The sequence below is a fragment of the Artibeus jamaicensis genome, unplaced genomic scaffold (assembly GCF_021234435.1).
Source record: "Artibeus jamaicensis isolate MK-2021 breed Jamaican fruit bat unplaced genomic scaffold, CSHL_Jam_final contig_233, whole genome shotgun sequence".
NCBI classification, from domain to species: domain Eukaryota; kingdom Metazoa; phylum Chordata; class Mammalia; order Chiroptera; family Phyllostomidae; genus Artibeus; species Artibeus jamaicensis.
Window position 1 is genome coordinate 216,564 of NW_026521486.1, and position 17,068 is coordinate 233,631.

General features: G+C 60.8%; 2 protein-coding genes across 8 annotated transcripts; one reads left to right on the top strand and one right to left on the bottom strand.

The window, feature by feature from the left end:
* Positions 1–39: 39 nt before the first annotated feature.
* NCAPH2 (non-SMC condensin II complex subunit H2) lies at positions 40–11,902 on the bottom strand. 6 transcript variants are annotated; one of them, XM_037160185.2, is made up of 20 exons: positions 11,636–11,895; positions 7,208–7,309; positions 4,475–4,530; positions 4,299–4,380; positions 4,152–4,220; positions 3,948–4,027; positions 3,741–3,868; positions 3,425–3,508; positions 2,908–3,038; positions 2,227–2,298; positions 1,953–2,019; positions 1,636–1,743; positions 1,491–1,544; positions 1,282–1,352; positions 1,122–1,206; positions 955–1,026; positions 793–845; positions 615–716; positions 376–525; positions 40–308 (listed from the first exon to the last, which is right to left on the bottom strand). In XM_037160185.2, exons 1-20 carry the CDS (start codon positions 11,741–11,743, stop codon positions 168–170), a joined length of 1,815 nt encoding a protein of 604 aa, XP_037016080.2. In that variant the 5' UTR covers positions 11,744–11,895; the 3' UTR covers positions 40–167. The 6 variants fall into 6 exon arrangements, with proteins under 6 accessions (XP_037016080.2, XP_037016078.2, XP_037016081.2 ...); XM_037160183.2 differs by having other exon boundaries at positions 793–848; positions 11,636–11,892; XM_037160186.2 differs by having other exon boundaries at positions 955–1,023; positions 11,636–11,891.
* Positions 11,903–12,013: 111 nt separating this feature from the next.
* On the top strand, positions 12,014–16,684 carry LMF2 (lipase maturation factor 2). Of its 2 annotated transcripts, none has more exons than XM_037160188.2 (14): positions 12,014–12,154; positions 12,638–12,891; positions 13,045–13,073; positions 13,208–13,425; positions 13,500–13,678; positions 14,101–14,242; positions 14,414–14,548; positions 14,622–14,727; positions 14,806–14,902; positions 14,991–15,173; positions 15,309–15,477; positions 15,564–15,675; positions 15,755–15,851; positions 15,944–16,684. In XM_037160188.2, the coding sequence occupies exons 1-14, from the start codon at positions 12,061–12,063 to the stop codon at positions 16,244–16,246; spliced, it is 2,118 nt and encodes a 705-aa protein (XP_037016083.2). In that variant the 5' UTR covers positions 12,014–12,060; the 3' UTR covers positions 16,247–16,684. The 2 variants fall into 2 exon arrangements, with proteins under 2 accessions (XP_037016083.2, XP_037016085.2); XM_037160190.2 differs by having other exon boundaries at positions 14,991–15,134.
* Positions 16,685–17,068: the final 384 nt, after the last annotated feature.

The following is a 17,068-nucleotide window of genomic DNA, read 5'->3' on the forward strand; positions in this document are numbered from 1 at the left end:
CTTGTCTTCTCTGCACAGAGCAGGAGCCTTTATAGGGGGTTGGTGGCATGACAACACTTTATTAGGCTGGGCCAGCCAGGAAGCATGAGTGGAGTGAGCAGGTGTTGCCCGATGTCTGGGGGGGGACAGGGCTTCTGGGCCCGACCCCCAGTTCCAGCACTCCCCACTCAGGGCTGAACCATGGAGGGGGCAGCATAGGTCTGGAAGCGCTTATGAGCCCGCTGGCGTGTGAGCAGTCTCAGGGACATGGTATCCACGGCCGCCTCCAGCCCCGGCTGCTGGGTGATCTCTACTGTGTGGTCATTGGCCTGTAAGGACAGTGTGGTCAGCAGAACCCAGGGACCACTTCCCTCCCAGCTCCCAAGGGCCACTCACCAGTTGCAGGGAGGCCAGCATGGCACGACACACCTCGAAGGCAGGCTGGCCGGCCACCAGCTTTGCAAAGGGACACCACTGGTTGAGCTGGCTGAACCTCGAGACCACCTGGTCCCCGTAAGTGTGGATGTCAAAGGGCGCGTGCTGCTCCTTCAAGGGGAGGGCGTGACCCTGAGGCAAAACTGCAGGCAGCAGGATGGCTCCCGTCCCAGGGCAGGAGCTGACCCAGCCCCCCTTACCTGTTCCTGCAGCAGGGGCTGGATGCTGGTCTCCCAGTCCCTGACACGCTGGCTCAGCTCTGTCTCCTGGACAAACTTCTGAGATGTCGTGATGAAGAGTTCCTACAGAGACCCAGGGGCTACAGTCTTCTGTCTGTGGAGCTCACCCGGCTCCCCACCCACTCCAACCAGGGCCTACCACGTTCCTTCGGACCAGCTCCTCGTAGCTCAGGGACGCTGGCATGGCCTCTGCTTCTGGAAAAGGGACAGCGTTAGCTGTGGGCCACACCCACCTCTCCCTCCCTTGTCCTCAGTGGGGTCCCTCCTGACCTACCGGCCAGCAGCCCACTCCCAGACCTACCCAGGTCTGCAGCTTCCACAGGCTGTGCCCCCTCAGGTTCTGTGTACTCTGCAGGCTCTAGAAAATCATCTGCTAGGAGACCGGGCAGCCCCAGCGGGAGGCAGGTCAGCCCCATGCCTGTCCAGAGCTGCTCCACTCCCACCCCACCCCACCCCACGTGCACCCACCTGCTTCCTCCAGGGAGTCCTCCAAGCGGTCCTCCTCCGCAGGCCACAGCCCCTCCTCAGCCCTCGGCAGCCACTGCTCAGCAACCTGTGCAAAGACTATGAGGCCACTGCCATCTCCCACCCCTGCGGCTGTTTGGGGTCTGTCGTGGCTGGTACTTGCCTCTCTCCTCCGCAGTTTCTGGAGGGTCTCTAGCTGCTCCCTCACGTGTCTCCAGTACAGGACCTCCATGTCTGTGCACAAAGGCCTCGTGAGGGGCTCATGTCCTGCCCAGCCCACCCAGCACCTTGGGCATCCGGGGAGGGAGCAGGGGGGGTGAGCACAGCATGGTGTCATTATCCCTCAGAGTGCACACAGGGCCCCAGCCTCACCTGCAAAGGACGGGCCCTTTCTCCGGGGCCGTCTGCTGTCAGCATGGTCAGCATCTGCAAGAGAGCCGCAGGTCATCAGGAGCCAGGCCAAGTCCCCTCCTGCCCCACCTGCGTCCTCCTGCCCTGGCCCTGCCTGCCCACTCACAGGTGGCCAGGTACCACTGGTGGAAGTCTTGCAGCTTGGCAGCACCCTTCCTCTTGCGCTTCTGCCCTGGTGCCTCCTCCACACAGGCGGGCACAGAGTAGGGCCTACCTAGAGGCAAAGAGACGGCTCTCAAAGCACAGCTCTGGGCACACCAGGCTCCTGGTGGGTACAGGGCACACCTCACCCATACCATCTGCGCCCCAGCAGACCAGCGATGGTCCCCGGGTGGCAGTGTCCCTCCAACCAATTACCCTTTTTTTAAATCCCTTTGGTTCACAGGCTGGCACTGAGTCTGCTGAGCTACACCAGCCAATTACCTTTCTTGAAGGGCTTAGAGTCCAGAGAATTGAAGGGGTCCAGGCTCTGCCAGGGGTCTGGCGTCTCCTAAGTAGAGTGTAGGCAGGCTCAGGGAGCGCAGGGACACGCACCTCCCTCCAAAGCCCCACACTGAGTGCAGTGACAACCGGGGACGGACTGGCCACACTCAGTCCAGCACAGAGGGCCGCGTGCAGGCAGGAGAAAAGCTGGGTGGTGAGGCCTCAGGCGCACCCTCCCTGCTAGCGGGGTCGGGGGTCCGGCCCACTGCCTCACCTTCGGCCGGGACGTAGGCTCCAGGGCCTCTCGCCTCTCCCGGAGCTCAAACCTCCTGGGCTGGGCAGTGCCCTGCAAAGAAATGGCCGCAGGGATGCCCCTCCTTTGCTCTGGGGGCCAGTACCCTGCAGACACTGTCTTTGGGGGCAAGAATTCCAAACAGCTCAAGGACTAAAAAGTAAACCCTCTAAGAAAAACTTCAGGAAAGCACACAAACTAGTGAACCAGTGGCCATGGGGAGAAACAAAATGAATCTGATAAATATGCACACAGCTACCAGCCAAAATTAACAAATGATGTTTCCTTGGGTGGCAGGTTTGCCTGTGACAGGTAAGGTTTCTGAGCTCCGGGGCTAGAGCATGGGGCCCTTCCTTTAGGGCCGAGGGAGGCAGCCAAGGCCTCCCAGGCACCACCCCTGCCAGGCCGGGCTCAGAAGAGTCAGCTCCAGAGACCAGCTGCCACTCTGCAGGGTTAAGTGAGCGCACAAGGCTCAAGCCCTTGGAGGCAAGCCCACCAGAGGAGCAGCAACTGCTCTGCTGGGGAGAGGAGAGGGACCTGGAAGGTGGAAGGGCCAGAGGAGCACGACCCCGGGGCTGCCTTCCCAGATTGAGTGTGGCTACTGCAGACCTAAGGCTGCCCAGCACACGGCTTGGGCTTCGCAGGCCTCAGTGTGGGTCCCACCTGCTGCGGGCTCCTGGGCTCCTGGGGCTCCAGAGGGACCTCAGGGGTCATGGCCTCAGGGACCTCTGCTGCCCCCTCTGCATCCTCATCCTCACCCCCGCCTCCGGGCATCGGGCCTTCTGGAGAGGTGCCTGGGCAGGGGAGCGAGAGACCTGTCAGCCCAGAGGAGCCCGAAGGCCAGACAGCAGGTGGGGGCTGCCATCTGGGCCCGAGAGGCCGTCCCCCGTCTCAGCCTCGTTCGCAGACCCAGAGAACACGGCGAGGCGTTTTATACTCTCCTTGCCGTGCTGCTGTGTTCAGTTCATTTTGTTTCTTAGCTAATTTCCTTTTTAAATACTGTCATCTGTGTCTGCCCGAAGAGGAGGCCTGGGGACGGGCAGACGGGCCAGCTCCGAGGCCTCACTCCTCCCCACACCTTCCCAGCACAGGCATAGAGGAGCGGGCGAGCTGGGTCTGCTGAGCACAGAGCCGCATCCCCGCCCCCACCTGCAGGTCTACCAGGATGACTTCTTCTCACCTGGCTCCTGAGATCTGCTGGGCACAGCAACTGGACTCTTGCTCACAGAGATTTCCATTGGCTGGTCCTCAGCCCTCCCAGCCTCTGGGAGAGATGGGGGTTGGACAGGTCAGCCCAGGCCCTCCTGCAGAGTGCCCTTCCCACAGGCCCTGAGGGGCCAAGGCTTTGCAGGGGAGCAGAGCCCTGGACTCGGCCAGATGTAAGGCCGAGACAGGTGACGGGGCCAAGCAACCAGCTCCAACAGGCCAGTCCATGGAGGTGGCAGAGACTAGAGCTGATGGGCACAGCGTCCCCAACAAGGAGCCCAGGCCCTCACCCTTCCTCGGCAGCAGGGTCTCCCTGGGGGACAAGCCCTCTGGCTCCAACATGAAGGCTCCTCTGGGGTGAGGGGTGCACGTATTCATCCTGAAATCCTTCCGGCTGGCCAGGACCTCCCCCTGACAGCTGCATAGGCAGAAACACAGCTGCTGCAGAGATCCCCTCGGCAGTGCCCCGCCACCCCACACCAGGCCCAGACCCGAACCTGTACAGGGGGCTGTTGTTCTTCTCCATCTCATCCAGGGCTACCAGGGCCATGGGCAGGAGGGGGACGATGACAACCTCCTGCACAGGGGCCGAGAGTAAGTTGAGCCGTGGGTCCCACGGGCTCTGGGGGGCAGCCCATGTGCTGCACCACCCAGCTCCCTCCTAAGCTCCACGCGGCCCCACCCCAAGAGGGAGCACTCACAGTGGGGGCCTGCTCGTGCCTGAGGTCCACACTAGCGCGGGTGTCGGGCAGGTCGTCCAGCGACAGGAACTGGGGGGACACAGTGGGCTCAGCAGTGGCACCACCAGCACACAGAAAGCAGCAGCCCTGTGCCCAGAAAAACCTCACCTCGTCCTCCACCAGTTGGGTGGCCCTGGAGCTGGTATCCCTGCCGGCCCCATCTTCCCGCACCAACAGCTGCCTGGCCCGCCTGGGAAAATTAATTAAATGGGTGTGTGGAGGCTGGAGGCCACGTGGGGGGGGACGCACAGGCTCCTCCTCCAGGCTCCTCCTCCAGGACTCACCTCTTGCCAGAGATGAAGTCGAGGGCCTGGTAGACCAGCGAGTAAAGGTACTCAACCTGGAGGCCAGAAGCAGGAGGTGAGGACGAAGGAAGGAGCCTACCTTCCTTTGATGCCCCAGGGTCCTCCCTGGGACTTTCCAACCCGAACTTCTGAGCAGAGAAGCCCGCTGCCCTCTCCGAAACCTCCAGCACAAGTCCTGCTACTGTGGCCACCGAAGTGCTTCTCTGCTTGAACAGAATTCACTCCCAGAGCTGAGCCCCCTCCTCCGCCCCACACAGCAGCAGGGGGCCCTCTGGAGGCCACGCGCCCACCACACGTGGTGTGCAGCCCACCCGGCACCCCTCGCTGGCTCCTTCCCCTCCCTGGCCTCACCCCACCTCCAGGAGCCTCTGGCCCCTGGGGGCCCCACCAGCAGGGTGTGCGCATGTGCTGCCACTGGGCCACAGCACCGAGAGCACATGCAGCCCCCTCTGCTCAGCCCGCCCTTTCTCTCACACACCAGGCACCAGGCACCGGGGTGAGCGAGAGATCTGTTGGGACTGTGCTTCATCTCAGGCTGCCTGAGCCCAGCGCCACTGCTGCTCTGAGTTCGTATGAGAATCAACTCAGGGCACACTCTCCCTCCTCCTCTCCCCCCACTGGCCTGCGCCTCCTAAACTGTTAGAATCCCCAGGACACATGCAAGCTGGGAAATAACGGGCAGCGGAGCTCGCCTGGCTCAGCCCCGGAACCGCCCAACCATCTCCAAGGCCCCCTTTGTCTGACTTCCCGGTGAGCTGACAGCAGCCACACCTAGCTCACTCCTTTAGCTGGGACTTCTAGTTCTCGGGGAGCCAAAGCAGACTGCCTAGGCCACCATTCCTCCTGTCCCCAGCTCTAATGCATGAGAGAGAGAATAAGCTCAGATTCAGGAATACAGTGCAGGGCCCAGGACCGGCACCCAGGTTCTAGAACCTAGTGCTGTACTATCCAACACAGCAGGCACTAGCCACATGAGACTATAGCAATTTAAATTATTTAAAAGTTAATAAAACTCGCCCTTGCTGGTGTGGCTCAGTGGACTGAGCGCTGGCCTGTGAATCAAAGGGTCATGGTTTGATTCCCAGTCAGGGCACATTCCTGGGTTGCCAGCCAGGTCCCCAGTAGGGAGCGTGTGAGAGGCAACCACACACTGATGCTTGCTTCTCTCTCCTTCCTCCCTGCTTAGCCTCTCTCTAAAAATAAATCTTAAAAAAATCTACTAAAGCTCAAAATTCCTTAGCCACACTAGTCACAGTTTCAGGGCTCAGCAGCCAGGGGCAGCCAGCCCCCCATCTGGCAGCAGGGACCCAGGTCACGCCAGCACCCTGAGAGCCCAGCGGGCCTGCAGCCCCCACCCCTTCACTCCGGAGAGCGTCCTGCCTGCGTGCCTGCCTCATCACGCATCTGCCCGTCCACCTGTCTGGCAGTTCCCCTGGGGTTTGTGCTTTCAAAGTCAGTTGCAGACATTCCGTCTTAGGACAAACACAGGACACAGGAATTCGATTTAATGGGATTATCTAGGACAAAGATCAACAAAATCTGACACTGTCTGAACAGCCCGAGGTGCCCAGAGACGCATGCACCACGTCCCGTGCCTGCTCGGCTGCAATCCCATCACTGTCTCTTCTCTGTCAGCTGTGGACGGGCACCCAACTCCCCAAAATCCCTGTGCCCAATTTCTCTGGGTCAGGATTCACATCTCCCTCCAGCCCCCACTTCCCTAGCTGCCCCTCCATGGTGTGGTTTTCAATCCTCCTCCCCCTGGGGATGTTTTAAGAAATCCTGAGGCCTGTGCTCCCTCTTGGGCGCACACTGGTGCCTCCCCCCTGCCCCCACACGTCCCCTTTACCTCCTCTCTCCCGAGCTCCAAGGCCCTCCTTTTGTGTCTGTAATTGGTTTCCTGAGCTCGTTTGTTCTACAGTTCACTTCTACCTCTGTGACTTTCTGAATGAACTTTCTCTTAGTTAAAAAAAGACATCCGGGTGCCAACACCATCCCCCACCCTTTCTGATTTCATCAGTCCAGTAAGGACCGGCCACTGGGAACCGTTTGGACTGCAGCCTGGGTTCAGAGCCACGGCTTCAGTTACTGTCCCGGCCCTTCCCTCCCCTCTCCGAGTCGCGGTCTGAGGAGTCCACGCTGACTCGGAGCACCTCCTCATGCTCCGGGTTCCCCTGCGCCAGTGGTCTGGCCTTCTTCTCTCCCTAACCCCCGGGGACCCCCTAACTGCAGACCTCCGCTGTCACTTGGAAATAGTTAGCAGGTATGTCCAATTCACTGAGCTAAACCTTTTTGGTCCCGGAAACTGTCCCCTGCTCTAACTCCCTGCCGGGACACTGTCTGCTGCCTCTCTCCGACTTCTACTCTGGAGGGTGCCCCCCCCATCACTGGTTTCCCCTCCGTGCCCCCTCCTTCCTGCTTTTCCTCTTGCTCTACAACAGGCTCTCAGGCTGGGGACCCGGCACTGTGTGCTGGATAAATCTTTGCAGAGTGTGGGGCTCTCCTGCACGTTGACGGATATATAGAAGCAGGCCCTGCAATTTTAAGTACAAGCTTTTTGTTCAGCATTAAAAGGTGACAAGGAATGGAGGAAGGAGACAGGAGGGGTTGACAGGGCGGAGACAGGGTGAGCCTGCCACTTGCTCCAGTACCACAGAGGACCTCGGTCCTGCTTGACACTGAAACTCCCAGACCAGGGTCGGGGACACCCACCTTCTTACTGTAGACACAGGCAGAGCCCTGGATCAGCAGCGCGGCCTCCACGAAGTTCATTGTGGTTTTGCCCTCGTCAAAGGAAATGCAGATCTGGTCCAGCTGCGAGACACGGCCAGCTCAGCAGGAAGCTGAGAGTGTGCGCGTCTCCCCGGCTCTGCCCACCCACCAGCCACCTTCTCCCAGCACCGCAGGCCAGTGCCACCTCCAGTCACCACAAGCAGCCCTCGGCCGGGCAGCTCTGGTTCTGCCCTGGGCTTGCCACTTGCCCGTTGTTATGGGGGGGTCCTTGTGCTGTCCACTCCCTGTGGACTCCCCACCTCTGAGCCTGGTATTTGTTAGAGGGGGACCCTAAGTGTGCCAACCACAAACGACCCACAGTGCACACCGGTCCCTGCTGAGGGCGCTTGGTGCATTCAGACTCGGAGTGACTGGCAGGAAGGCCCCGCACCCCAAGGGGGGGTGGGCCTAGGGGCAGGGAAGACAGAGACAAAATGCGGGGGTCTCCATGCTTTGAGCGGAAAACCCAGGAAACACTCCTGGGTGAGTCCTTCCCCTTCCTGTGACCCCTGAACCCCAGCTCCTATCACCTCTTCAGTGTCAGTGTCCCCTGACCCAAGGCCAACAGATCCCAAAGCCGTGGAGACCAGCGCCCTTCCCAAAGCAGCAGGGCGAGTCTGTAGCTGCAGTCCAGGTGTCTCTGAGATGCCCACGCATCCCAGACGTGTGATCTCCACCCTTCCCTCAGGACCTTCCCTGCAGCCTGGCGCTCAGCCAGCAGTGCCTGGAAGCCCTCACCTGTTTGTCAAACTCTCTGCCCGGAACCCTACCCCCGGCGGGGCGAGGTGGCACTTCTGCAGCCTTGCCGTCTCACTCGGCTCCCTGCCATCCTGCGGGCGGGTCTGGCCCCGCCTGAGCACACTCAGGGTAATTCCAGCCTGTAGCTCGGCGCCTGATGCTGGTGCCCAATGAATGTTTGATGAACAAGCGATGGTGTCAGAGCTAAGCCTAAAGACACACTAGTGTCCTTTGTGGTCCACTTCCCTAGATGAAGGGACTGGCTTTTCAGGAAGAACAACCACCGTACAAAGGCAGTTCGCCGCCAGGACTCAGCTGTTTAGGAAAATGAGTATCCTGCAAACATGTGCAAAGAGTAGGGCGCGCTGGGGAAGCTGTTAGGCCCCAGGGTGACACCAAGAAGGGGCGGTCTGGGTGGACTCCACCAGGGGGTGACCCCTCCCTCCCTCTAGAGGGCCAGGGAGGGAGGGGGGGGGGCGGGAGAGCCAGAGAGTCCGAGCAAACGGACATACGCCTGAGAGAAGGGAACAGGCAGAGGGGGCAGCCAGGCCCCCCAGCCCCTGGGCGGCAGGGGTGGTGGCCCTTCTCTTCAGTGACACTCTCGTCTCGGCTGGTCCCCTACTCCCAGGACCTCACACTCTGTTCTCCTTCTAATGACACCCAAACACGTGCCCCAGGCTGGACCTGCCATCGATGCCCAGACCTGTACATCCAACCGCCTTCTTCAAGAACCATTGGGATGGCCTACCCAAAATGCACAGCAAATCAGGTTCCCCTGAACCCTAGAGGTCCCCTACCCACACCACGGCCCAGAAGTTGGGGACTTAGCTCCCCCCAACCCCGTTCGGCCTTGCCCAGCTCCCTGCCCCCCCCACCTGTCTGCTCCTGTCCACAGAGACCACCATCCCTCCACCCCCTCACTTCCCTCCAGTCTACTCTTCACACAACAGCCAGCACTTGTCTTCAGACATGAGCGAGACTACATCACAGTACTCAACCCTAATGGCTTTTTGCCACTCTTAGGAGAAAACCCAAAATCCTAAGCAGAGCCTTCCAGCTGAGCAGCCTCCCTCTCCGCGGCCCGCCGTCCCCTGCAAGCTGTACAGCAGCCATCCGGCCCCCTTCCTGGCCCTCCGCAGAACTGGCACTGTCCCACCTCAGAAGCCTGAACACATTCTCTCATAGCCCGGGTCATTCTTCAGCTCACTGTGACTAGGCAGCTTCTTTCACCCCAACCAGAGTGAGGGCCCCCAGTCAAACTCCTCAGGGAGGCCCCCAACCTGCTTCCAAACCCCTCGTCAGTCTGTGGTTGTGCAAACACACACACAGTGGTAAGGGGTGGGCTCCCCTCTGCCGCCCACTAGCTAGGACTTCGTGCGTGTCACTCACCCTCTCCGCAGAACTAATACCTGTGCCTTCTGTGAGGACCACGTGAGTTTACATGCACAGGGCATACAAAACACGCACTATTACAGCTCCAGGGTTCGCTGCCTTGGGATCAATCCATCTCCCACGAGAGTGAAGCCAGGACTGCTGTCTGTTTGCCACTGTTCTCCAAAGGTTCAACAGGTTTTTAGCAAACAGGAGACAATCAAGAATGAGTACATCAACGGATGGAAGAGTTTAGCAACAGAGCAATATCTGTTTTCTTGAAATAGAACATTCTGGCAGCTGTGTGGAAGATGAAAGGAGAAGACAGACAAAACCTAAATTTTGAGGGCAGGGTGGGCAGAGAAGGTTTGGCAGAGCAGACACAGGAAGCGGGAAGTAGATCCACCGGGCCCCCAAGTACCCTGCTTGGGACCTGGGCCCACAGCAGCCAGCCCAGTACAGTCCTCAGCATTGTCTCAGCACAGTGTGTGGAGCCAGAGGTCCAACGTCACGTCAGGTGTTCATCTAACAAACATTTGTTCTGCGGCTACTCAGTGCCGGACATTGTGTTTAGCAAAAGGAAGAGAGCATAAATATGGTCCTGGCCTTGAAGTTACATTCTAGAATGAAAAGACCCTAAATAACTTAGCAGCTTGTAATAAACATTCCAAAGTATGTAACACGCTATGACAGGGAAAACTGCTTTAGATGGAATAGTCAGCTCACACTGAAACAGAGACATAAAGGATACACAGTAATGATGTGTGAAAAAACTGGGTGAGGATTACACCCTTGTAGGAACAGAAAATACACTCTACACAGCCAAGAACGAGTCTGAGTATTGTAGGCTGCCTGGCTCAAAATAACAGGTGAAGAGCCCTAGTGAAGGCTGAAACAGGAAGCAGGACCGAATTCAAAGCACAAAGCTTGGATTTCATTCTGAGAGTCACAGAAAGCCTTGGAGGGGTTCTAGGCAGGGCCGTGCTGCAGCTTGCTGCCTGATGGAGCACGAACTGGATGTGGCCAAACACAGTGGCAGGGAGCCCAGGAGGAAGAAGGTGTCACATGAATCTGAGTCAGATGGTGGCCTGGACCATAGGCAAGGGAGAACACATGGATTTGAGTGAATTCACGGGTGGACTGGCTGTGGCATGTGGAGTTTCACTAGAACAGCTCTGAGTGTTCACCTTTGGTTGAATGGTGGTGCCATTTACCAAGATCAGGAAGACGGGGATTTCCGCAGGACAATAAAGAGCTGCACGTTAAACACGTGAAATCTGGGATGCCTGTGACATCTAAGTAGAATGTCAAGTAAGCAGCTGGCGATGCAAAATAGAGTCAGAGGAAACGTGCAGGATGGAGACATAAGCCTGGGAGCTGGCCTCATACAGGTGACGTTTGCAATCACAGAAATAGATGAGATCACTGAGGGGACACAAGTAAGGAGGTGGCCCAGGACCCACCCAAGGAGCTGGACACTGCAAAGTTGCACAGGGAAGAAAAAGTAGGCAATGAAATCAGATGAAAATCAGAACCCAAAACCTGTTTTGAAGAGGAGGGAGTGGTGGGCCTTGGCCACATCGCTCCGTGGGTTACAGTGTCATTCCCATAAGCCAAGGCCGCGAGTTTGCCCCTGGGTCAGGGCACATACCGGAATCAACCAATGAACGCAGGAATAAGTGGAACAAACTCGTGTCTCTTTCTCGCTCCCTCCCTAAATTCAATCAACGAAAGAGGAGGGAGTGGTCAACCCAACAAATGCTGCTGAGCTGAATCAGAGGACACTTGTAGTGTCCCCCGGATTTGATAGGATGGAGGTCATTATTGATCAAAACGAGAGCAGACCCAAGCTTAAGAGTCAGCGCAGAAATAGAGCAGACAGCTCCTCACTATGTTGCGCACCTTACACTAATATATATTGCATGCCAGTTGTAGTTAAATTTTAGCAAAAGAAGCCCCTACATCGTCACCTAGCTCTCTCAAACACCCCAATATGCACATAAGTTCTACTCTGTTACATTAAAGAAAACGGTGGTCATCACCTGCTAACTCGATTTCATGGTTCGCTAAGGGTGGCGAGCGACCTGCAATGACAGCTCCAGGCTACTCGAACAAGGGAGGCAGTGACGGCGCTGGGAGACTCAGGACGAGCGCGGCCAGAGCTCCGGATGTACAGCCCCGAAGGCGGTGGGACGCCCAGCAGCCCAGGCCCGACGCCCCGCCCGCCAGCCCCGCGCCACTGCCCCGGGCCGCCCTCACCTCCTCCAGATACTCGCCCAGCTGGGCGGCCACGTCCACCTCCCAGTTCTTGGTGAGGTCGCGGATGGGCTGCAGGAGGTGGGCGAAGCGCGCCTCCACATCCTCCATGTCCGGGAGAGGCCGGGGCGGCCCGGGGACCGCGGAGCCGGCTCCGAAGGGGGCCAGTGTCCTCAGCCCGCCACTAGTTCTGGCGCCATTTTGCTGTTCCCGCCCAGGAAAGTACGCAGCGCGCAGCGCCGCGCGCAGACCTGTGACGTCCGAGACTAAGGGGAACTTGGACGCTGCGCGGCCTGCGCACCAGAGGCGGGGCGGGCGGGGCGGGGCTAGGGCTGGAGGCGGGCCCTGTAGGCGGGGCCTGCCGTTGCGCGGGCGGGGCGTGGTCGGGCGGGCAAGCCGGCGCTAGTCCAGCGGGCCGCGTAGCGGACATGGCGGGCTCCCGGCTCCCGCGGCAGCTCTTCCTCCAGGGTGTGGCCGCCGTTTTCATGTTCGCCTTCGCTTCCCTCTACACACAGATCCCTGGTGAGGGCGCCGAGCGCGGACCCGCAACCCGCGCCCGTACCCTCTGATCTCCCCGCTGGCACTCCGCCGTCCTGGGGCGGCAGCGAGGTCCGGGCCTTGACGCGTGGAGCGGGGGCTGCAGGGTTTGGGGGGTAGGAGGACTTGCAATGGTCCGTTTCTCACAGAGTTCGAGCTCTGACCTGGCGAGGGACAGAGTCAGAGGCACGTGGGCCCATCTCTGGTGGGGCAGGTAGCAGACTGGACTGTGCCAAGCGGGAGATCCTGGCCTGAGGAGTCCGGGGTGGGGCGAGGCTGACCTGGGGGCAGGGGCGGTCCTCAGGTGCTGACCTGTTGGGGTTAGAGTCTCCCGGTCCTGACCTAGGTTGGGAGGGAAGGGCTGCAGTTCTTGCCCAGAGGAGGCAGATGTGCAGGCCAGGACTGGTGGGGGGAGTCGGGTCTCCCAGGGCAGGGTCCAGGACCTGGCCCTAATGTGCCCTTCCACAGGCCTGTATGGCACCGAGGGCATCCTGCCTGCGCGGAGGACACTGCGGCCTCAGGGCAAGGGGCCCTGGCAGCAGCTGTGGGAGACCCCAACGCTGCTGTGGGAGGCGCCTAGACTCGGGCTGGACACAGCACAGGGCCTGGAGCTGCTGAGCCTGCTGGGCACCCTGCTGGCCATGGGCGCCCTGCTGCTGCCCCAGCTTCGCCACCTCCTCGTCTACCTGCTGCTCTGGGCTGCCTACCTGTCTGCCTGCCAGGCAAGTGGGGGCTGCCTGCTGTCCCACCAGCACCACTGCAAACCTTGTCACCAGCTCACTTCAGCCCTGTCCACCCTCTACCCCACCCATCTCTGCCTGGCCTACCTCCCCAGACACACATCCCCTGCCCCCTGACAACCCCTCTCTCTGCAGGTGGGCCAGGTGTTCCTTTATTTCCAGTGGTGAGTGACTTTGGGGGGTGGGGCTTCAGGAGGCTGGGGGTGGGGCAGGATGTGTTTGCCTTTCCTGGGAGGACCCTCTGGGGGAGCAGCCTTGATGGGGAGGGGGCCCTTTGTGCTCTTCCTTCTCCCCTTAGGGATTCCCTGCTGCTGGAGACTGGCTTCCTGGCTGTGCTGGTGGCCCCCCTGTGGCAACCCCCCCACCATAAGCAGCCCCCCCAGGGTGGGCTGGCAGGGGCCTTGCCCCATGAAGCCCTCCCCTTCTGGCTCGTGCGCTGGCTGCTGTTTCGCCTCATGTTCGCCTCGGGTGTGGTCAAGCTGACCAGCCGTTGCCCCGCCTGGTGGGGGCTCACTGGTGAGGGTCCCAGCCTGCCCACGGGGCAATCCTGGGGGCTCTGCCCAGCCCTGACCACCCATCGTCACCTACAGCCCTCACCTACCACTACGAGACGCAGTGCCTGCCCACGCCTGCCGCCTGGTTTGCCCACCACCTGCCCGTCTGGCTGCACAAGCTCAGCGTGGTGGCCACCTTCCTCATCGAGATCGCCGTGCCCCCTCTGTTCTTCGCCCCTGCTCGCCGCCTGCGCCTGGCTGCCTTCTACTCTCAGGTGAGTGGGGCATCAGCCATCAGGAGACAGGCAGGACGTGGCCTTCCTCCACACTGCCCAGTGGTCCCGTTGGGAACAGGTCAGCTGCTGCTAGCGGTCAGAGGGCCTTGCAGGCAGCGGTCTAGTTAGCTTAAGGTGTGAAGGTGTGCCTCTGGGGCGGGGCGCGGCCCTGGGGGGCACGTCAGACTCCAGTCAGCAGGGGCTCGAGGGGTGCTGAGCTTGGCTTTTCTCAGGGCGGCGTGGAGGAGCCATGGAAGTACGAGCAGAAGGTAGAGGAGTGGAGATAGGATAGAGGCCTAGAGATGCTGAAGAAGGGGCGGGTGCCTGTAAGAAAGATCTGGGCGGGGGGTGGGGGGGTGGCCAGGACCTGAAGGGCCAGGTCGGGGTGCGGGCCTGAGCTCTGAGCGCAGATGCTCGCCCAGGTTCTGCTGCAAGTCCTGATCATTGTCACCGGCAACTATAATTTCTTCAACCTGCTCACCCTGGTGCTCACCACTGCCCTTCTGGACGACCAGCACCTGGCTGCCGGGTCTGGCAACAGTCACCGCAAAAAGACGCCTGCCTGTGAGTGTCTCCTGTCTGGACAGCCAGCCATCCATCCTCACCCGAACGGCCAGCAGGGTGTCTGTCTCCTTCCCCCAGCAGCCCCCACTCGCCTCTTCTCTAGCTCTGCAGCCCCCTGGCTTTCCCCCTCCAGCCCTATTCCCAGCTGACCAAGACTACCTTGCCCTGCAGCCTGGGCCAAGGCCCTGCTGGCCCTGCTGGCTCTGCTGCTGGAATTGACCGTCTGTGGGCTGCTGGCCTATGGCACCGTGCACTACTTTGGCCTGGAGGTCGACTGGGAGCATCACATCATCCATTCCAGAACCAGTGAGTGCCAGCCGGGTGCCAGGGTGCAGGGGCTGGACTGGACCACCCCTCCTCATGCCCCTTCCTTGCACAGTCTTCACCTTCCACCAGTTCTCCCAGTGGCTGAAGATGGTGACCCTGCCCACCATGTGGCTGGGCGGTGCCTCCCTAACCTGGGAACTGCTGACTGCCCTCTGGAGGTACATGCAGGGCTGGGGTGGGGGTGCTGTGCTGGTGTGCAGAGCAGGGCTGACCGCACTTGGCTCCCCGCCCCTCAGGTGGACCCAGGTGCGAGGGTGGCTGCAAAAGCTCTGGGCTGCAGTCCAGCTGTCCATCTTTGGCTCTGCTACTGTGGCCATGTTCCTGGTCAGCCTGGTGGGTAGCACTTCACAGAGGACTGGGAGAGGGGGTTGGGAAGAAGGGGCTGGAAAAATACACTGAGCCTCCGCCCCCTTGCCCCCAGGTGCCATACTCCTACATAGAACCCTCCACCCACGGGCGCCTCTGGACAGGGGCCCACCGCCTGTTTGGTGCCGTGGAGCACCTGCAGCTGGCCAACTCCTACGGCCTCTTCCGACGGATGACCGGTCTGGGTGGGCGGCCTGAGGTGGTGCTGGAGGGCAGCTACGATGGGCACCACTGGACGGTCAGCACTCCAGGGGCCCTGCTTGGGGCACCTGGTGGGCTCCTCGGGGGGGAACCCACTGGAGTGGGGGGAGGGGGAGGAAGGGGGGAACCCGGGTCCAGCTGCCCTTATGAACCCAGATCGGCTCCGATACAGGAGATCGAGTTCATGTACAAGCCTGGGAACGTGAGCTGGCCGCCCCCAGTCGTGGTGCCCCACCAGCCACGCCTTGATTGGCAGATGTGGTTCGCTGCCCTGGGCCCACACACACACAGCCCGTGGTTCACCAGCCTGGTGCTCTGCCTGTTGCAGGGCAAGGAGCCAGGTGAGGCCTGCAGAGGGGCCAGGGCTTTGGGGTTGGGGGCTGTGGGTGGGACTAAGGAGCCACCAGCTGAGCCCCCTCCCCCACAGTGATCCGCCTCATCCAGCACCACGTGGCCAGGTACCCTTTCCACAAGCAGCCGCCCACCTACGTGCGGGCCCAGCGTTACAAGTACTGGTTCTCACAGCCTGGGGAGCAGGGGTAAGGCTGGGGTGCCCCGGCTGGGGCTGGGGACTGGGACCTCACTTGGCAACTCCTAAACCACGGTGTCCTATTGCAGCCGGTGGTGGCGACGCCAGTGGGTGGAGGAATTCTTCCCACCTGTGTCCCTGGGGGACCCAACACTGGACGTGCTGCTCAGGCAGTTTGGCCTCCAGGTACGAAGGCGCTAGCCAGGCTGGGAGAGGTGACAGGGTTGACCTCCACCCACAGCGCGACCCCACTGACTCTCCTCAATCCTGCCCCACAGGACAAGAGCCCCCCTCGGGCCCGCAGCTCCAGCCACTCCCTCACCCGGGCCCTCCTCTGGACACGGAAACAACTGTCCCCCCTGGAGGCCCCTACTCTGCTCTGGGGACTCATCCTCACCGTGGGGGCCGTCAGGGTCATGCAGGCCCTCCTGCGGCCCCATCCCTCCCGGGCCTCCCCTCCCCCCAGGGAAGAGAAGCACAGGCCAGCCCCCAAGAAGGACCGGGGGGCTGCCACTGAGCAGGCCACTCCAGCCCCCAGCAACTGCAACAGCAGCTCCCAGGCCACTCGGCGGAAAAAGTAGCCGCATTCTGTCGGCCCCGTGTCCAGAGAGGGTCCCTAGCACACCTCCAGCCTTCGGGAGCAGCACGCAGCCCGGCCACCGAGCCCGAGCCAGCTGCTGTCCAGGCAGGTGCAGGCTGGGGTGCTGCCCTCAGGAGCAGGCTCTGTCCGCCCTGCTGCTTCCAGGGCCCACTTGTCCCCTGTGTCAACCACGTCCCTCCCCGGAGCACCTTCTGGCCTGGACAGTGGCATAAGAGGCGGCTGTGTGACCAGCTCAAGGCCCTTCCCAGGACGTTGTCATCAGGACTGTGGGTGTCCAGTGCAGGTCTGGAGGGGCCCGAATCTGATGCCGTGACTCCGGCACCTGCTCAAGAAAGAAGAGACAGCCTTGGCAGTCATCTCCACACCAGCCCATCCTGTCACTCAGCTCATGAGCCAATAAAGGCTTCTTTGTGCCTGACGCGTACCTGGCGTTTCTTCTCGCTGGGGAGCCTGAGGACGGTGTCTCTGGCAGTGGACACAGCCCAGGTGTTGTCCACCTGTCACTGACCTGGCTTCTTGGGTGCCTCTTCTCTCCTGCCCTCAGTGTTCCCCTCTGTGAAGTGGGCACAAGGGCCAGCCCTGGCCCTGCCCGAGCCCCTGAGCCTCGGTCTGGCAGCTTGTCCAGTCCGCACATGAAGGCATCCAGGCCAGTCCCAGAATGTGGGACCTGGGACCATCGAGGGCCAGAGAACTCAGCAGAACTCGGCCCCCGCCATCTTTCCTGCTTCAGCTTCCTCATCTCGGGGCAGAACGGAAAACCCAGAGCACTGGGCGGGGAGTGAAGGAGAGCAGCTTGAGGGAC

Coding starts and splice junctions, on each gene's coding strand:
- NCAPH2 (XM_053661544.1), bottom strand. CDS start 11,743: ATGGAGGATGTGGAGGCGCGCTTCGCCCACCTCCTGCAGCCCATCCGC. Junction 1,353..1,490: donor AAAGGGCCCGTCCTTTGCAG/GTGAGGCTGGGG, acceptor CTTTGTGCACAG/ACATGGAGGTCCTGTACTGG. Junction 849..954: donor TGTGGAAGCTGCAGACCTGG/GTAGGTCTGGGA, acceptor TCCCTTTTCCAG/AAGCAGAGGCCATGCCAGCG.
- LMF2 (XM_037160188.2), top strand. CDS start 12,061: ATGGCGGGCTCCCGGCTCCCGCGGCAGCTCTTCCTCCAGGGTGTGGCC. Junction 13,679..14,100: donor TGGCTGCCTTCTACTCTCAG/GTGAGTGGGGCA, acceptor ATGCTCGCCCAG/GTTCTGCTGCAAGTCCTGAT. Junction 14,728..14,805: donor CTGCTGACTGCCCTCTGGAG/GTACATGCAGGG, acceptor CCCGCCCCTCAG/GTGGACCCAGGTGCGAGGGT.